Source organism: Silurus aristotelis (assembly GCF_946808225.1).
Source record: "Silurus aristotelis genome assembly, chromosome: 19".
Classification (NCBI taxonomy): Eukaryota; Metazoa; Chordata; class Actinopteri; order Siluriformes; family Siluridae; genus Silurus; species Silurus aristotelis.
Genome location: NC_139592.1, coordinates 19,833,966 through 19,851,193, shown reverse-complemented (window position 1 = coordinate 19,851,193; position 17,228 = coordinate 19,833,966). Strand labels below are relative to the sequence as shown.

The following is a 17,228-nucleotide window of genomic DNA, read 5'->3' as shown; positions in this document are numbered from 1 at the left end:
GTCTCTGGCTTTAAGAGATGGTTGAAGACCCAACTCTTACTGAAACACTTAAATTAGCACTTTCCAAGTTTGCTTTGTAAAAATCAAGAGTTATAGTCTGATTTATATTAAGTTTGTAATCTAGCGTACCAGTGTCGACTCATTCATTGCTAGCGACTCAAAGCACTTTTGTACGTTGCTCTGGTCAAGGGCGTCTGCTAAATGGCGCAAACGCAAATAAAAAAATATATAAATTAATACATTTTAATAATACAAAATAAAGAAAAATTGGAAGGTGTGTCCAAACTTTTAACTATATATATATATATATATATATATATATATATATATATATATATATATATATATATATATATATATATATATATATATATATGGGCATTGGATCTGCTCGAGTTAATGAGTGTAGGATTAAAGATTCATACAGAAAAAAAACGTGAAAAAATAGTGCTTAGCACACTAAAATATACCACTGTATACAATGAATAAGTTACAAGGAGTGTGTCTTTCCCTCGTGACGCACTAAACACACTCCGAGATCAGTGTGTGGGGGTGTGGGGTCAGTTATGTGTTATGTGTTTCGCCCCTAGGGGCGGGGTTAAGCCGCCATTGATTGAGTGACTGGTTGAAGGATTAACAGAGGAAGCAGCAAGTAACGGTGAGATATTTAACGCACTTTCTGGTATATTCATATAATATTTGAAATTATTATTGAATTATTAATCAACTTTTTTACGACGTCTTCAGTAAAGATAAATAGAGAGTTTGCTATACACACACACATGATCGTAGGGGGTGCTGTTTTCTTTTCTTTTCTGGAGGATATATTAATATACAGTATAATTAATTTCTGTATACAGATTACTAATATACTAATTTTTCCTCCACCTTCTTTTACAGCTTCTTCATTGCTTGTGAGTATTATCTTTACATTTTATACTGGATGCTCTTCAAAAGGGAATGTGAATATTATTAATTTTGCTCTTATATATTATTATTTTAAGGTACCTCTGTTGGACAGTAGTGATTAAGGACAGAGTGTCTCTGGTGTTTAACATTTTAAGCTTGAAGATGTTTCACTTCATGATCATCTTCTATGCTCTTCTCCTGACTGCTGCAAAGGTCCGAGGTGAGATCTATCCTTTATACTCCATTAGGCATTGCATATGATGAAAATATGTTCAACGTATAAAAGATTTGCAGCTTGGTGTCTTTTAATGTTTGCTTTTCGGGGTCATCGAGCAAAGTGTAGGACGTAGGAAGGACCATTCGATTTATAATCAGTAATATTTGTTTTCTTTGCTCAGCACAATGTGACAGGCCTGTTGTTGGAGAAAATCGGGTTTTGAGTGAAGATAATGCCAAACAGACTTTTCCTGATGAATCCATTTTGAGGTTTAAATGCTCCACTGGTTATGTGACTGCAAGGGCATCAGCTTCCAGGTCGATCACCTGTACAGGAACCCAATGGAGCTATCTGGAGCTTCGGTGCAAAAGTAATCTGTCTATAAACATTCATTTTTCAAAACATTTCTACCATCTGTATCATGATATTTTAGTTTTAGAAATTATAAGATGGTTATATTACATAAGCAAAAAGCTGTTCGAGCAGTTGATATAATGTATATGATTTTTAAAGAAATATGACACTTTTATATTTCAAATACCTTTTACTAAACAACAGAATAAAGACTTGAAGACTTTTAAGTCCACATTAAACCTAAACATAAAACCTATTAAATGTATGACATGTTGTTCATGTACTAAATGAAACATTATAATTACTGGCGAATCAAAATGGTTTACATGAAATAACAGACTTGTACCGGATATATATTTTATTTTACCAGAAAAATCATGTGGTCATCCTGGCGAAATTAACAATGGAAGGTATACCTTTCCACGTGAAGATGGAATTCTGTTTGGTGCCACCATCGTGGCAGAGTGTAACGAAGGGTAAAGATGATTCTCTATCATTGGTTCTACACACATGTATGTACACAGTAAGAGTCAATAAACAGTCAGTTAATAATGAGACTTTTCATTGTATATCAGCGACCTCACTGTTAGTCAAAAGTTTAGACCAGAGACACCCAAAATAGTGCCGACAGTGCAAAGTTGGCTGGTGGTGACCTTTGATTTGGCCTGCCATACCATTCATGAGAAGAGGAACAAAAAAAGGATAAAAAAGACATTTGGATTGGATTTGGATAGGGGGAGTGGTGGCTCCAGCGGTTAAGGCGCTGGGTTGCCGATCGGAAGGTCTGGGGTTCAAGCCCCTGCCACTCTTGGGCCCTTGAGCAAGGCCCTTAACCCTCTATGCTCCAGGGGTCCCTTACGAGGGAAATATCAAGGTCTGTGACGTCGGAGTGACGTGGGGCCGCCTTCCCGTGGGGTCACCACCTGCAGGAGGGACCGTAAGGGACAGTGCTGTGAGGATTGGGCAGCAGTCGAAGGCGGGGGCCTGCTTAGACTGCTGCCCCCGCGACACGGATAAGCGGGAGAAAATGAATGAATGAATGAATGAATGAATGAATGAATGAATGAATTTGGATTGTTTCTAATTTGAACTTTTAAAATTAAAATTACATGATAATTGTTACGTATTTATTTATTTAAATATTAAATCATATATGAAAGAAATAATATTTTAATATGTTAATGTTTGGTATAATGCAACATTTATTTTCCGCCCAATCCAGTTTGATTTTAGGCCTTTCATACGGAAACGTTTGGTTTAAACGCATTTAAATGAATTCAGCAGTTTCCCTAAACAAGGCGTTCATTTGAAACAATAAGAAAGTATTTGTATCAAAAATACTGTAAACAATTTCAATTAGAAAACAGTTTAGAATTGACTGCATAACTCTATAATCTGTGTTTATGTCATGGTGTTAAGGTTTATTATTTTTCTTCTTATTATAAAATGGAAAAAGTCGTTTCTCAAATTGTATATCAGAGTGCTTATACTTTGAAAGGACTTGTAACTTGTACGAATTTCCATAATTTGGACGTCTATTTGCAGTTATAAGCTTGTTGGCCAAGCACTTAGGAATTGCAGAGAAACAGGTTGGGATGGGAGATCTCCTGTATGTGAAGGTAATGCCCATTTTTTGTACCTTTTTTTTTTCGTTTGGTAAATTGATTTATTACAATGACAGCATTATTATTAATTGCATGCTTGCAATTTCTGTTCTGGTTCAATTAAATAAATTGTGATTTTGTTGTGTATGTAATAAGTGACTTTGGAGGAAAGATTTGCAGATTGTTTAGAATAATCTAGTTGTATAGGTGTTGTATATGCCTCTTAACTAATACTATATAACTATAATGCTAGATTTTCTGATCTTTTTTTGAATTCTGCACTCTTTTATGCTCTGGTGCGGCCATTCAGAGACTGGGATCTTTTGGTTAAGCCTTTCCTTTGTTGATTTTGGTGTATGCTTCTGTTCATTGTCAATGTGGAAGGTGAAATTTGGCAGAACGCGGAATGCAGAAGCGGAATGTTTTGCACTTCAGTTTTGAAAAAGCCCAGTTGTGGGTGAGGAAAACCAGCCCTAATGCATAATTCTGCCAGAATCATGACACACCAAACATACTTTTTAAAATTAGTCAAGTCAAGTCAAGTCAAGTCAAGTTTATTTGTATAGCGCTTTTCACAACAGACATTGTCTCAAAGCAGCTTTACAGAAAACAACAGTGAAGGTGAATGGTGTGCGTTTGTCCCTGATGAGCAGCCGTGGCGACAGTGGCAAGGAAAAACTCCCTTAGATGATATGAGGAAGAAACCTTGAGAGGAACCAGACTCAAAGGGGAACCCATCCTCATATGGGTGACATCAAATTAGTGAATTATTATACCTTTAGATTCGGTCTCAACAGACCATTAAACACATTGTGAAACATGGTTTGGAGTGGGTTAGCTGAGCTTGGATGTGGTTTGTGAGAATGGGGGGGTACCATCAAACCACGCTGCTCCATCACACAGAATAAGTAAACAATATGTGACACTGTTGTCACATGCAGAGAGCAATCAGTACTAATTCTTGCAGCTCCTTTAACTTTTTATATCCACTGTTGAAGAGTATTTTAGACAGTTCATTTTAGAATTTCAGCTATTATTAGTATTCACAGTTTTGATCGAGTTTTTAAATTGATTTATTTAGTGACACATTTTTGTAATTATTTGTTTATTTGCTCACTCATTCAATGATTCACTCATTTATGGCTCGCATACTTTCTCATCTTTTTTCAAGACAGGCATTCTAAAAGAATTGTTAAACTGTCCATGCACTGTTTATGGAATTTATTTGTCTTTCAACAACAGTAATAATAAAAATTTGGAAAGTATATAGGAAAATTAAGGATGTCAATTTTGTTGTTGTGATTTCTTACCAGTGTTAAAGTGTCTACCGCCTCCCAGAATAGAATCTGGAACATTTGAACCACAGGAAGAATCCTATGATTATGGAGATGTAGTCACATACTCTTGTAAGAGAGGTCTTGATCTTATTGGACCTACTGAAATATCTTGCTCTGGTGATGGAACATTTAAGCCTGATCCTCCTCGGTGTTTGGGTGAGTTCCACTCGAAAAAATTATCTAATTAAAAATAAAAACAAACATCTTTATATTTTATGTTTATCATATTGATTTCATTAGTTATAAATGTTATTTCTTTAAGCAAACACAAGTAAAAAAAATTTTTTGGTACAGATGTGTCCTGTGACAGCCTGAACATCAAAAATGCATTTAGAATTGAAGGAAAATCACCACCTTATAAATATAACAACTTTGTCCGCTACAAGTGTAATAGAGGCTTTAAAATGGAAGGGTCTGATTTCCTAACCTGTACAGAAAATGGGTGGAATCCTTCTGCTCCTGAGTGCAATGGTAATAATAATGAATGTTTTTGAATATATATATATATATATATATATATATATATATATATATATATATATATATATATATATATATATATAAAATTAATAATAAATAATTATATATTCCCTACACAAACAGCATTAATGGCAGTTAATAACTGGTTCACTGACATTCAGATGTTGTCTTTTGTTATTTTGAGATCTAATACGTTAAAAAAAATTTACACTCAGATTTACCTAAAACATTAAAGCAGATGTGTGATTGCTATTCTGTTCTTTTTCAGCTATTACCTGCTTAAAACCTCCTACTATAACCAAAGGAGATTTTTCCCCCAAAAAATCTTTTTACCAATATGGAGAAAGAGTCACATACTATTGTGTGGAAGGTTTTAAACTTTATGGATCTCCAACAATTTCATGTTCTGATGATGAAACTTTTGGGAAGTCTTTTCCTGAGTGTCGGGGTAAGTATTTGAGAAAATCACAATGTTATGATCGTGTTGTTTTGGACAATGATGAAATCAGTTTACTAATGAAAATGTCAGCCTTTAAACCATTTATTTTTTAGGGTTTAAGATATGGCGTTCTTCCTCCTGAACATTTTTTTTATTGCTTCTGCTTGATGTTTTGAAATGTCAGATGAAAGAGTTTATAATTTTCTGATCAGTAGAATGAATTGTGTCAGCAGTATGAAACTATACAGAGTATGCCAATTGTTTCTTATATGCAAGTTGAGAAACTAATAGTGGACTAAGTAAATCCAGTGGGCTATAGGACATAGCAAACACCTAAATGGTAGGGACAGGAGATAAAGTGAAATGTCAGCTTTGTCTTAGATGGTACACTTGTGGTCCTTGTTTGTGTGTACTTGTAAAATCAATTAAGCACATACAGCAGCAAATTATTACTCTGGATCAAGCCTAAATTTGACCATACTACAGATGATGCAATAAATGTATGAAAACATTAAAAACATGAAGGTTGGTGGATTGACTACTCCAGGCTTCACAAATGTGAATAAGTGTGTGTTTGTTTGGGTTCGGTGTCCCATTCAATGGTGTTTGAATGAATAATGACAAAGATTCCATGATTCTTCAACAGAATCACACAATGGCAAGCCATTATTAAAGCACACTGTGGAGCATAAGTAAAATTTAATGAATTCTTAAGAATTGTTTTAAATACTGACTTTTCGCTCTTTAAGCACTTGAACTGCTGTTACTGTTACACAAATGCAGATTTGAAGGAGGTCTACAGGACTTACACAGTACATTTGTGACCAGGTCCAGAAAATTTTTTCAGTTTAGTGTCGGAAGATATTAGTTAAGAGTTTAAATATAAGAAACCACAAAACAAAAGGTCTAAATTGGGCTACAAGGATGAAGGAGCTCAGCCACATGGTCAGAAGGTCAGCCTGTCTGTGAACTTAAAATGTCTGAACGTGAGACTGGATTTACCTTTTTTTTTTTTTTTTTTTTAAACCAGAGATTATTTGTGATCCACCAAGTATTAAAAATGGGCTTATTGATGAAACCAGCAGGTCACCAGCTTACAAATACAAAACCTCAATCAAAATCAGGTGTAATAAAGGCTACAGAATGGTGGGGTCTGAATATCTGACCTGTGTAGATGGATGGACTCCAACTCTCCCACAGTGTGTCGGTAAGTGTAATTAATGATTTTGAACATCCTAGGAGGTTTTTTGTTTTGTTTTGTTTTTAAATGTTTGTAAGATATGTCTTAATAGCTGAGACAGGTCCCCAGTGTCCATTAAAGTTCTGCCTTTTTCAGTAACTAGAGTAAAAATATGAATGGCAGAGTCACACAGACAAATAAGTAACAACAAGTAATGACTAAAAAAAATAGATTTTCTTGCTTTATTAGTTTTCTATATATTCAACATTCTTCACAGCAGTGCACAGGGAATATGATAACTGTGATAACTGGGCATGCATCTAATATTCTAGAAAAATAAAAAACAACAACCTCAGAGTAACCAAAGGCATCATACAGGCTGTACTGAGTTAGGACTGCTCATTTTACACACCATGCACTTTATTTCCACCTGAAACTTTATCTGTAAGATGACCAAAAACTGAAATAATCCAAACAGATCAAAAACAGACACAAGTCTCACTCCCTATAATACAGCTCAGACTGTAACTTAAAAATTAACCACACCACACCACTCCACTGCCCTCCCTCTCACTCACATACTTTGTCTTGCTCCTACTGACTTTCATTCCCCTTTTCTCAACTACAGCGTGTACCTCCTCTTCTACAGGCTCTTCTCAACCTGTTTCCTACTCACCGCAAATCACAATATTATTGTACTGCAGACATAATAGTCCATGGAGTCTCCTGTCTGACTTCATCTGTTAACCTGTCCATCAGCACTGCAAACAGCAAAGGGCTCAGAGCCGATCGTTGAAGCAATCCCACCTCCACATTAAACCATTTCTACTGCACACCTCACTAAGGTCACACTGTCCTCATACATGTACTGCCCTCACATACTTCTCTGACACACCTGAATTCCTCATGCAATACCACAACGGCATCGTACGCTTTCTCCAAATCCACAAACACACAATGCAACTCTTTCTGATCTTTCTCTGTACTTCTCCGGCAACATTCTTAAAGCAAATAATGCGTCTGTGGTGCTATTCCTTGGCATGAAATAATACTATTTTTTTTTTTAGATTATGTCTCTCACAGTGGACATGCACCTACAATGACAATTTCAGACCCCTCCATAATTTCTAAGTGGCAGAACTTGCAAAATAGCAGGGTGTTCAAATACTTATTTTCCTCACTGTATTTGCCATGCCCTATAGTTCACTGGTTTTACTTAGTCGCCTGTTAGTTTCTCAACTTGCAGATAGGAAACAATCAACAAACTCTATAAAGTTCCATAGAAGCTGACACAATTCATTCTACTGATTAGACAATTGTAAACTCTTTCATTTGACATTTTAAAACATTAAGCCCAAGAAATGAGAAAACTGTTTAAGAGGAAAAACAGCTTAAAAACATAAAACAATGAATGGTTAAAAGACCAAAAAAAGACATTCTTTATTAAACTAATTTCATCATTATCCAAAACAACACACTCATAACATTGTGATTATCTCAAATACTTACCTCGACACTCTGAAAGAGACGTCTCAAACATTCCATCATCAGAACATGAAATTGTTTTAGGTCCATAAAGTTTAAAACCGTCCACACAATTGTATGTGACTGTTTCTCTATATTGGTACGAGGCCTTCAGAGGGATAAATTGACCATTGGTTATATTATCAGGTTCTAAGCAGGTAATAACTGAAAAAGAAGATTTTTTAATGTAAATCTGAGTGTACATTTATTTTTAAGGTATTAGATCTCAAAATAAGAAAAGACATAACATTTAATTGCATGAATCTCAGTGAACCAGTAAATATTTTTCAATAATCCTGGTTGTGGAGTGAATATATATTTATATATATTATTTAGAAACATTAATCATTATTACCACTGCACTGTGGAGGAGGTGGATTCCATCCATTTTCCTCACACTTCAGCCTGTTAGACCCCTCCATTCTGTAGCCGCTATTACATCTTAACTGGATGGAAGCGCCGTATCTATACCGTTCAGTGAATACCGTATATCTTCTACTAACTATGACTGCATTGTTAATCCTGGGTGCATCACAGGTCACCTCTTTCGGGGGGAGACAGAAACAGAAGCAAAAAGCATCATATTATGATACGATGCAGATGGAAATGTGCTGGCTAATGAGGAGAGTGTGTTGAGAAGGTGGAGAGTGTGTTTGTGGATTTAAAGAAAGCGTACAACAGGGTGCTAAGAGAGGAGTTATAATATTACATGAGGAAGTCAGGTGTGGCAGAGAAGTATGTGAGGGTGGTGCAGGACATGTATGAGGAAAGCAGTGAAGTGTGCAGTAGGAACGACAGACAGTGTTGATGGACAAGCTGACATGTGATGTCAAACAGAAGTCTCTATATACAATGATGTCTGTGGATGATATTGTGATTTGTGCTGAGAGTAGGGTGCAGGTTAAGAAAAGCCTAGAAAAGTCTATATCTAGAATATTAGACCCATGCCCAGAGTCATCATATACACTTTGTTCCCTGGGTATTGCTGTGAAGAATGTTCAATATATAGAAAATAATTAACCTAATAAATTAATTTTATTTAATCATTACGTCTTGTTGCTTATTTGTCTGTGTGATTCTGCCATTCATATTTTTTGCTCTTCTTACTGAAAAAGGCAGATTTTTAATAGACACTGGAAACCTGCCTCAGTTATCGAAACATGTCTAACAAACATTTTTAAAACAAAATAAAAGAAAATAACATTCTAGTATGTTCAAAATCATTCATTATACTTACCGACACACCGTGGGAGAGCTGGAGTCCATCCGTCCTTCCCACAGGTCAAAGATTCAGACCCCTCCAATCCGTAGCCTATATTACACCTGATTTTGATTGAGGTTTTGTATTTGTAAGCTGGTGACCTGCTGGTTTCATCAATAAGCCCATTTTTTATACTTGGTGGATCACAAATAATCTCTGGTTGAAAAAAAAAAAGAGGTAAATCCAGTCTCGAGTTCACAGACATTTTAAGTTCACAGACAGGCTGACCTTCTGACCATGTGGCTGAGCTCCTTCATCCTTGTAGCCCAATTTAGACCTTTTGTTTTGTGGTTCCTTACATTTAAACTCTTAACTAATATTCTTCCAAAACTAAACTGAAAACAATTTTCTGGACCTGGTCACAAATGTACTGTGTAAGTCCTGTAGACCTCCTTCAAATCTGCATTTGTGTAACAGTAACAGCAGATTGAGCAGATTTTGATTAAGGTTTCGTATCTGTAAGATGGTGACCTGCTGGTTTCATCAATAACCGCCTTTCGAATATATGGTGGATTACAGAAACTCTCTAAATAAAAAAAGAGCAAAATCCAGTTCACAGACCTTCTGACCTTCCAACCATGTGGCTGAGCTCCTTCATCCTTGTAGCCCCATTTAGACTTTTTGTTTTGTGTGACCTGAAAACATTTTTCTTTGGTCTAGTTCCAAGAGACAGCATATGTCCGGTAGACCTCCTTTACATCTGCATTTTTGTAACTTATAGTGTAGAAGGAGTTCCAGGGCTTAAGGAGCCAAAAGTCCAAATTTGAAACAAATGACTTGCCATTGAATAATCATGCAATCACAATTATTAATTATGCAAATGCTATTGGATGGGACACCATAAGCATATCATTTGAGACAGAGATGACTTTTCACTGTATTTTACTTTTACTGTGCAAGGGTTGTTTCTAGCAAATTGATTTTGTTAACTCCTAGTTATAACTAGAGCAAAAACCAGGAACATTGGAAGTGACCACATATCAGTTATCAGCTAACCAATGTTAGTTCACACCACCAGAATACAGAATGTAAACCTAAAAATCATACAATTATACATGTGAATCTCACTCAATGTTTAAATAGCAAATAACTTTCAAAAACTTGATGGAGCCAATGACAAACAATAGGAGAAATTGCAGAATTAAACTCAATAATACATATTTAAGTTACAGTCTGAGCTGACTCATGGTGAGCTGGATTTTTGTCTGTTTTTTTTTCTGTTTGGATTCTATCTTTTATTTTACTAGTCATTTTCAAAAACAAGTTTCACAATGAAACCTCCAAAATAAGAGCAAGTAAAAAAGAGGAAATAAAATGTGTGGTATGTAAACTGAGCAGCCCTGACCTGCATTAACCTGATGATGTATTTTGTTTCTCTGAGGCAGATATTTAATCTCTTTTATCTAGAATATTCTAACCACACCCAGACAATTATCATATACACTGTTTTCCCTGGGCATTTCTTGCTCTTCTTAATGTTCAAGTGGATGTAAGACTTTTTGTATTGTGGTTCCTAGTATATACATATATTAGATGTATATTGCACCTTACACATTCAGATGTATTATGAGGAATATTTACCCGGCTTATATATATATATATATATATATATATATATATATATATATATATATATATATATATTATATTACAAGTACACTGATGTTACCTCATATAAAATCTGTCTATATTGCACTGAACCGCTAATATTGCACTGACTGCCTATACAATCTCTCTATGCTTCATTGACAATGTAAACACTTGAAGAGAGAGAAGAGAAACAGTATTTCGGTTTCTCTGTATGTCTTCACATATGGTGGCATTGACAAATAAAAACCTTGAAACTTATATTTAAACATTTTAACTCTTGAAAATAATATTTTTCATTGATCTGGTCCCAAATGACAGTGTAAGTTCTGTAGACCTACTTTAAGTCTGCATTTTAGTCATTTACAATGTAAGAAACAAATCCCAAGAATTCATTAAATTCTATCTATGCTTCATAGTGTCCTTTAATGATGATTGTGTGATTCTGATAGAGATTTATGGAATCACAGTTATTATTCATTCAAACACTATTGGATGGTAACACCAAACCCACACAGATTCCCACTCACTCATTCACATTCGGGCTGCATAGAGTAACCGATCTATTTGCATGTTTCTAGGTGGTGGGAGTATACTGGAAAACTAGATCAATTTTTTAGATGTTGATTGCATCAACTGTGGTATGTTTGTTGTTTGCTATGTGCTATAGTCCACTAGTGTTACTTATTCCTCTGTTCGATTCTCACCTTACATATAAGAAACAATCAACACACTCTTTAGAGTTCCATAGTGCTGACACACTTCATTCTATTGATCAGATAAATATCAGCTCTTTCATTTGACATTTCACAACAAGCCCAATAAAAGAGAAAACTGTTCTGGAGGAAAAAAAAACAGCTTATCTTAGACACTAAAACAATGAATGTTTGAACGACTAAGAAGACATGTTTTTGGTAATCTAATTTCAAAATTGTCTGAAAACAACACAATCATAACATTGGGATTTTCTCAAATACTTACCACGACACTCAGGGAGAGACGTCTCAAACTTTCCATCATCAGAACACGATATTGTTGGAGATCCATAAAGTTTAAAACCTTCCAAACAATTATATGTGACTCTTTCTCCATATATGTACAAGACCTTCAGGGGGTTAAATAGGCCATTGGTTATAGTAGGTGGTTTTAAGCAGGTAATAACTGAGGAAGAAAAGAATTGTGATCAGACATCTGCATTAATTTTTTTTATGCTTTTTTTTTTTTTAAGAAGTACAAGTACATGAATCTCAGTAAACCAGTCATTAACTGTTAACAATGCTGATGGTTGAGTGAATATACTATTATATACATTCTACCCATTTTCTGTACAGGTTAGGAACTCAGACCCTTCTATTTTATAGCCTCTAACACACTATTATTGGACAAAGGTGATGATTTCCCTTTAATTCTAACTGGATATGGGCCCTCTGGTCTATCACAGGACACATCTGACAAAAACATCTTTTGGAATCCTTGTACCTGTTTTTGCTAAAAAAAAAAATAATATGATAAAATTTTAATTATAAAATAATTTAATTTATGGCAAATAAAAGAATGAGCAATAAAGTTTCAAAGTAAGAGTTTTGTCAAGAAGAAAGAGAAGGAGGAGGGGAAAGAGGAGGTGGAGGTGGAGGCTGATTTACGGTAATTCATACTACAAATATAAATAAAGGTTCAATAAAAAAAAAATTTTGTAGACAAATAACCTTTGCACTGAAGTTTAAGGTAACTCCACTGGGCTCCGGTACAGGTGATTGACCTGGAAGCTGATGCTCCCACAGGCATATAACCAGTGGAACATTTAAACTTTGCAGTGGCTCCATCATGAAAAGTTTGCTGGTCTGATTCCTCAATCAAATCCAATCCAATTCCAACAACAGGTCTGTCACACTGTGCTAATGTGAGACACATTTGTGATTAGGGCATTTGATTTGATTTGAATGCATATATCCTTTACATATCCTGCACTCATAAAATGAGTAATAAAATAAGATTAAACCTGCTTATTTAATTATATATGTTATTAATTCTTTTCATTTAAAAACATAAAGAATCTTTTTTTCTCTTGTTTAACCAGCAGAATTATATATTTTTATAAAGTGAGAGAGGTTTCAGCTGTAATACTTGACAGTATATAAATGAGATCTCACCTTGGACGTTTACAGCCGTCATGAGAAGCATAGAGAAGATCATGTAGCTCCACATTTTTAACTTTAACTTGTGATATCCAGCAAGTATATCGTGAAATCTACACTGTGTGTGTGTGTGTGTGTGTGTGTGTGTGTGTGTGTGTGTGTGTGTGTGTGTGTCTGTGTGTGTGTGTGTGTGTGTGTGTGTGTGTGTGTGTGTATTTCAATAGGTGAATATGTATAGGCTAAGGCAAATAATCACCTGTTACAAAATGGAGAGTTTGTTGCCTCTTCTATGTGCATCACATTCATGCAAATCACTAAACCAATGAGAAACTATGAGAAAAGAGAGAGAGAGAGAGAGAGAGAGAGAGAGAGAGAGAGAGAGAGAGAGAGAGAGAGAGAGAGAGAGAGAGAGAGAGAGAGAGAGGAAAAAAAGAGATAGAGTCCAAACATCAGGAAATGTTTAAACCAGATGTCTCACTCTGTATACAACTGTAATTGTATGATACGGTGGTTACACTTGATTATAATGCAGCACAGTAACACACAATGGTGATTAAACTGACCAATTCCGCAGTTTAAATGCACACCTTCCAGCCAATAAGAATTGAGTATTCAGACAGACAACAGTCATAATAACATTCTGTATTTGTTTTTAATTAAGGACATGGACACATCATATTAAGGACACACATGAAATTATCTTGTAATTCATGAAGTAGTCACCTGTTTTTTTATTCACAGGTGTGCCTTGTCAAGTGTTAATTTATGATATGTCTTGCCTTGACATTTCTTAATGTGTTTTAGACCGTTGTCTCGTGCAGAGGAAAAGTTCATTACAAAGTCATTAGCACTATAATTGTTATTACAACAACAATAAAAATCCATCTAATAGAAAAAAACACTCAGTTAAGCAATGAGAAAAGACAGTCTATCTGAAAGATATCAGGAACTTTAAATGCATCCACAAATGCAGTCAACAAAACCATCAAGAGGCTCTCATAGGGACCTAGAGCTACCTCTGCTGCAGAGGATAAGTGTATATAGGAAATACCACCTTCAGAAACCACTGATTTACATAAATGCTTATTAGATGAACTGCCCTCCACATTCACACAATCTAAATCCACTTGAGATGGATTGGAATGCGTTGGACCAGAGATTGATAGAAAAGCAGCCAACAAGCACTTAACACCTCTGGGGACTCATTAAGATTGTTGGAAAATCATTCCAGGTGATTACCTTGTGAAATAAGAGAATTCCATGAGTTTTCCAAGCTGCCATTAAAGCTAAAAGTAGCTACTTTGAACAATCTAAAATCTTACACATTTTCTGGGTTGTTTAACTATTGTTGGCTGCATGTGCGTTCTTTCATAGTTTGGATTCTTCAGTATTAATGAACAATGTTGAAGATCAACTCAACTCAGGCTTTATTGACATTCCTGCACATACACAGTATAAAAAGAACGAAATAAAGAGTAAACTTTAAACATAGTTAAGGTGCAATAAATATGAGGTAGATGTGCTAAATATGAGGTTGAAATGTAAGTCATGTAAGAAAAGAGTTAAGTAAAGTGTGAGTGCACAGTCCGAGGTCACCTTGTTTAAACGTGTGCAATATTTTACCAGAATGAGCGGACAGATAGTAAACAGTAAACGGTTAAATTCCCTGAGTGCAGATGTTTGCAGATGTGCTACAGTGTTTTAATACACAGTAAAGTGGCTGAATGCGAATGTGTGTGTTAATGTTATTAAAATATATACTTATATATATACTATATACTCAGTGGCGGGTGGTCAGGGCCAGCAAAGCCTTCTCTGCTGGCTCAAACACTACCAGAAGCACTGACCTACATTTACAACCTAAATTCTTATATTTGTTCCATGAAATTGAATTAATTTATTCCCAATAGTTTATTCTCTTCATTTCATAGAGTTTCCAGAATAGCGTCAGCATTTTTCCTTCCTCTAATTGGTTAGTCAGACAGCAACTGTTACAGCCAATTTCGACTGGCAAAACACGTGTGTAGCGCTGCACACATGAATACATCTGAGTTAGATTTTTTTTAATATATAATATACTTCTTATACTCCAAGGCTCTTCTCTGTTCTGGTGGAATAAACTTCCCCTAGATGTCCGAACAGCGGAGTCTCTGGCTTTAAGAGATGGTTGAAGACCCAACTCTTACTGAAACACTTAAATTAGCACTTTCCAAGTTTGCTTTGTAAAAATCAAGAGTTATAGTCTGATTTATATTAAGTTTGTAATCTAGCGTACCAGTGTCGACTCATTCATTGCTAGCGACTCAAAGCACTTTTGTACGTTGCTCTGGTCAAGGGCGTCTGCTAAATGGCGCAAACGCAAATAAAAAAATATATAAATTAATACATTTTAATAATACAAAATAAAGAAAAATTGGAAGGTGTGTCCAAACTTTTAACTATATATATATATATATATATATATATATATATATATATATATATATATATATATATATATATATATATATATATATATATATGGGCATTGGATCTGCTCGAGTTAATGAGTGTAGGATTAAAGATTCATACAGAAAAAAAACGTGAAAAAATAGTGCTTAGCACACTAAAATATACCACTGTATACAATGAATAAGTTACAAGGAGTGTGTCTTTCCCTCGTGACGCACTAAACACACTCCGAGATCAGTGTGTGGGGGTGTGGGGTCAGTTATGTGTTATGTGTTTCGCCCCTAGGGGCGGGGTTAAGCCGCCATTGATTGAGTGACTGGTTGAAGGATTAACAGAGGAAGCAGCAAGTAACGGTGAGATATTTAACGCACTTTCTGGTATATTCATATAATATTTGAAATTATTATTGAATTATTAATCAACTTTTTTACGACGTCTTCAGTAAAGATAAATAGAGAGTTTGCTATACACACACACATGATCGTAGGGGGTGCTGTTTTCTTTTCTTTTCTGGAGGATATATTAATATACAGTATAATTAATTTCTGTATACAGATTACTAATATACTAATTTTTCCTCCACCTTCTTTTACAGCTTCTTCATTGCTTGTGAGTATTATCTTTACATTTTATACTGGATGCTCTTCAAAAGGGAATGTGAATATTATTAATTTTGCTCTTATATATTATTATTTTAAGGTACCTCTGTTGGACAGTAGTGATTAAGGACAGAGTGTCTCTGGTGTTTAACATTTTAAGCTTGAAGATGTTTCACTTCATGATCATCTTCTATGCTCTTCTCCTGACTGCTGCAAAGGTCCGAGGTGAGATCTATCCTTTATACTCCATTAGGCATTGCATATGATGAAAATATGTTCAACGTATAAAAGATTTGCAGCTTGGTGTCTTTTAATGTTTGCTTTTCGGGGTCATCGAGCAAAGTGTAGGACGTAGGAAGGACCATTCGATTTATAATCAGTAATATTTGTTTTCTTTGCTCAGCACAATGTGACAGGCCTGTTGTTGGAGAAAATCGGGTTTTGAGTGAAGATAATGCCAAACAGACTTTTCCTGATGAATCCATTTTGAGGTTTAAATGCTCCACTGGTTATGTGACTGCAAGGGCATCAGCTTCCAGGTCGATCACCTGTACAGGAACCCAATGGAGCTATCTGGAGCTTCGGTGCAAAAGTAATCTGTCTATAAACATTCATTTTTCAAAACATTTCTACCATCTGTATCATGATATTTTAGTTTTAGAAATTATAAGATGGTTATATTACATAAGCAAAAAGCTGTTCGAGCAGTTGATATAATGTATATGATTTTTAAAGAAATATGACACTTTTATATTTCAAATACCTTTTACTAAACAACAGAATAAAGACTTGAAGACTTTTAAGTCCACATTAAACCTAAACATAAAACCTATTAAATGTATGACATGTTGTTCATGTACTAAATGAAACATTATAATTACTGGCGAATCAAAATGGTTTACATGAAATAACAGACTTGTACCGGATATATATTTTATTTTACCAGAAAAATCATGTGGTCATCCTGGCGAAATTAACAATGGAAGGTATACCTTTCCACGTGAAGATGGAATTCTGTTTGGTGCCACCATCGTGGCAGAGTGTAACGAAGGGTAAAGATGATTCTCTATCATTGGTTCTACACACATGTATGTACACAGTAAGAGTCAATAAACAGTCAGTTAATAATGAGACTTTTCATTGTATATCAG

General features: G+C 35.1%; 2 protein-coding genes across 3 annotated transcripts in view; one reads left to right on the top strand and one right to left on the bottom strand.

Moving 5' to 3' along the window:
- Positions 1-572: 572 nt before the first annotated feature.
- LOC310715027 (sushi, von Willebrand factor type A, EGF and pentraxin domain-containing protein 1-like) overlaps positions 573-17,228 on the top strand; it is a 34,362-nt gene continuing 17,706 nt past the window's right edge. Inside the window, exons 1-14 of the mRNA XM_083521173.1 lie at positions 573-658; positions 1,005-1,129; positions 1,308-1,496; positions 1,851-1,956; positions 3,026-3,099; positions 4,398-4,577; positions 4,716-4,892; positions 5,170-5,349; positions 6,371-6,547; positions 9,966-9,988; positions 16,074-16,087; positions 16,178-16,302; positions 16,481-16,669; positions 17,024-17,129. Of these exons, the coding sequence (XP_083377299.1) occupies positions 1,072-1,129; positions 1,308-1,496; positions 1,851-1,956; positions 3,026-3,099; positions 4,398-4,577; positions 4,716-4,892; positions 5,170-5,349; positions 6,371-6,547; positions 9,966-9,988; positions 16,074-16,087; positions 16,178-16,302; positions 16,481-16,669; positions 17,024-17,129 (1,598 nt within the window). The 5' untranslated portion in view covers positions 573-658; positions 1,005-1,071. The remainder of the gene's footprint in view (positions 659-1,004; positions 1,130-1,307; positions 1,497-1,850; positions 1,957-3,025; positions 3,100-4,397; positions 4,578-4,715; positions 4,893-5,169; positions 5,350-6,370; positions 6,548-9,965; positions 9,989-16,073; positions 16,088-16,177; positions 16,303-16,480; positions 16,670-17,023; positions 17,130-17,228) is intronic.
- LOC310742073 (C4b-binding protein alpha chain-like) lies at positions 8,559-13,258 on the bottom strand. 2 transcript variants are annotated; one of them, XM_083570648.1, is made up of 5 exons: positions 13,043-13,258; positions 12,599-12,787; positions 11,874-12,053; positions 9,290-9,461; positions 8,559-8,588 (listed from the first exon to the last, which is right to left on the bottom strand). In XM_083570648.1, exons 1-5 carry the CDS (start codon positions 13,095-13,097, stop codon positions 8,576-8,578), a joined length of 609 nt encoding a protein of 202 aa, XP_083426774.1. In that variant the 5' UTR covers positions 13,098-13,258; the 3' UTR covers positions 8,559-8,575. The 2 variants fall into 2 exon arrangements, 1 of the variants encoding a protein (XP_083426774.1); XR_014538142.1 differs by lacking the exons at positions 8,559-8,588; positions 9,290-9,461; positions 12,599-12,787; positions 13,043-13,258 and adding an exon at positions 9,731-9,831 and having other exon boundaries at positions 11,874-11,968.

Excerpts from the sequence above, each read along its gene's own strand:
- LOC310742073 (XM_083570648.1), bottom strand. The coding sequence starts at position 13,097 with ATGTGGAGCTACATGATCTTCTCTATGCTTCTCATGACGGCTGTAAAC. Across the intron at positions 12,054-12,598 it reads CCTTAAACTTCAGTGCAAAG|TTATTACCTGCTTAAAACCA; the intron begins GTTATTTGTCTA and ends TTTCTTCCTCAG. Across the intron at positions 9,462-11,873 it reads GTCTCTCCCTGAGTGTCGTG|AGATTATTTGTGATCCACCA; the intron begins GTAAGTATTTGA and ends TTTTTCAACCAG.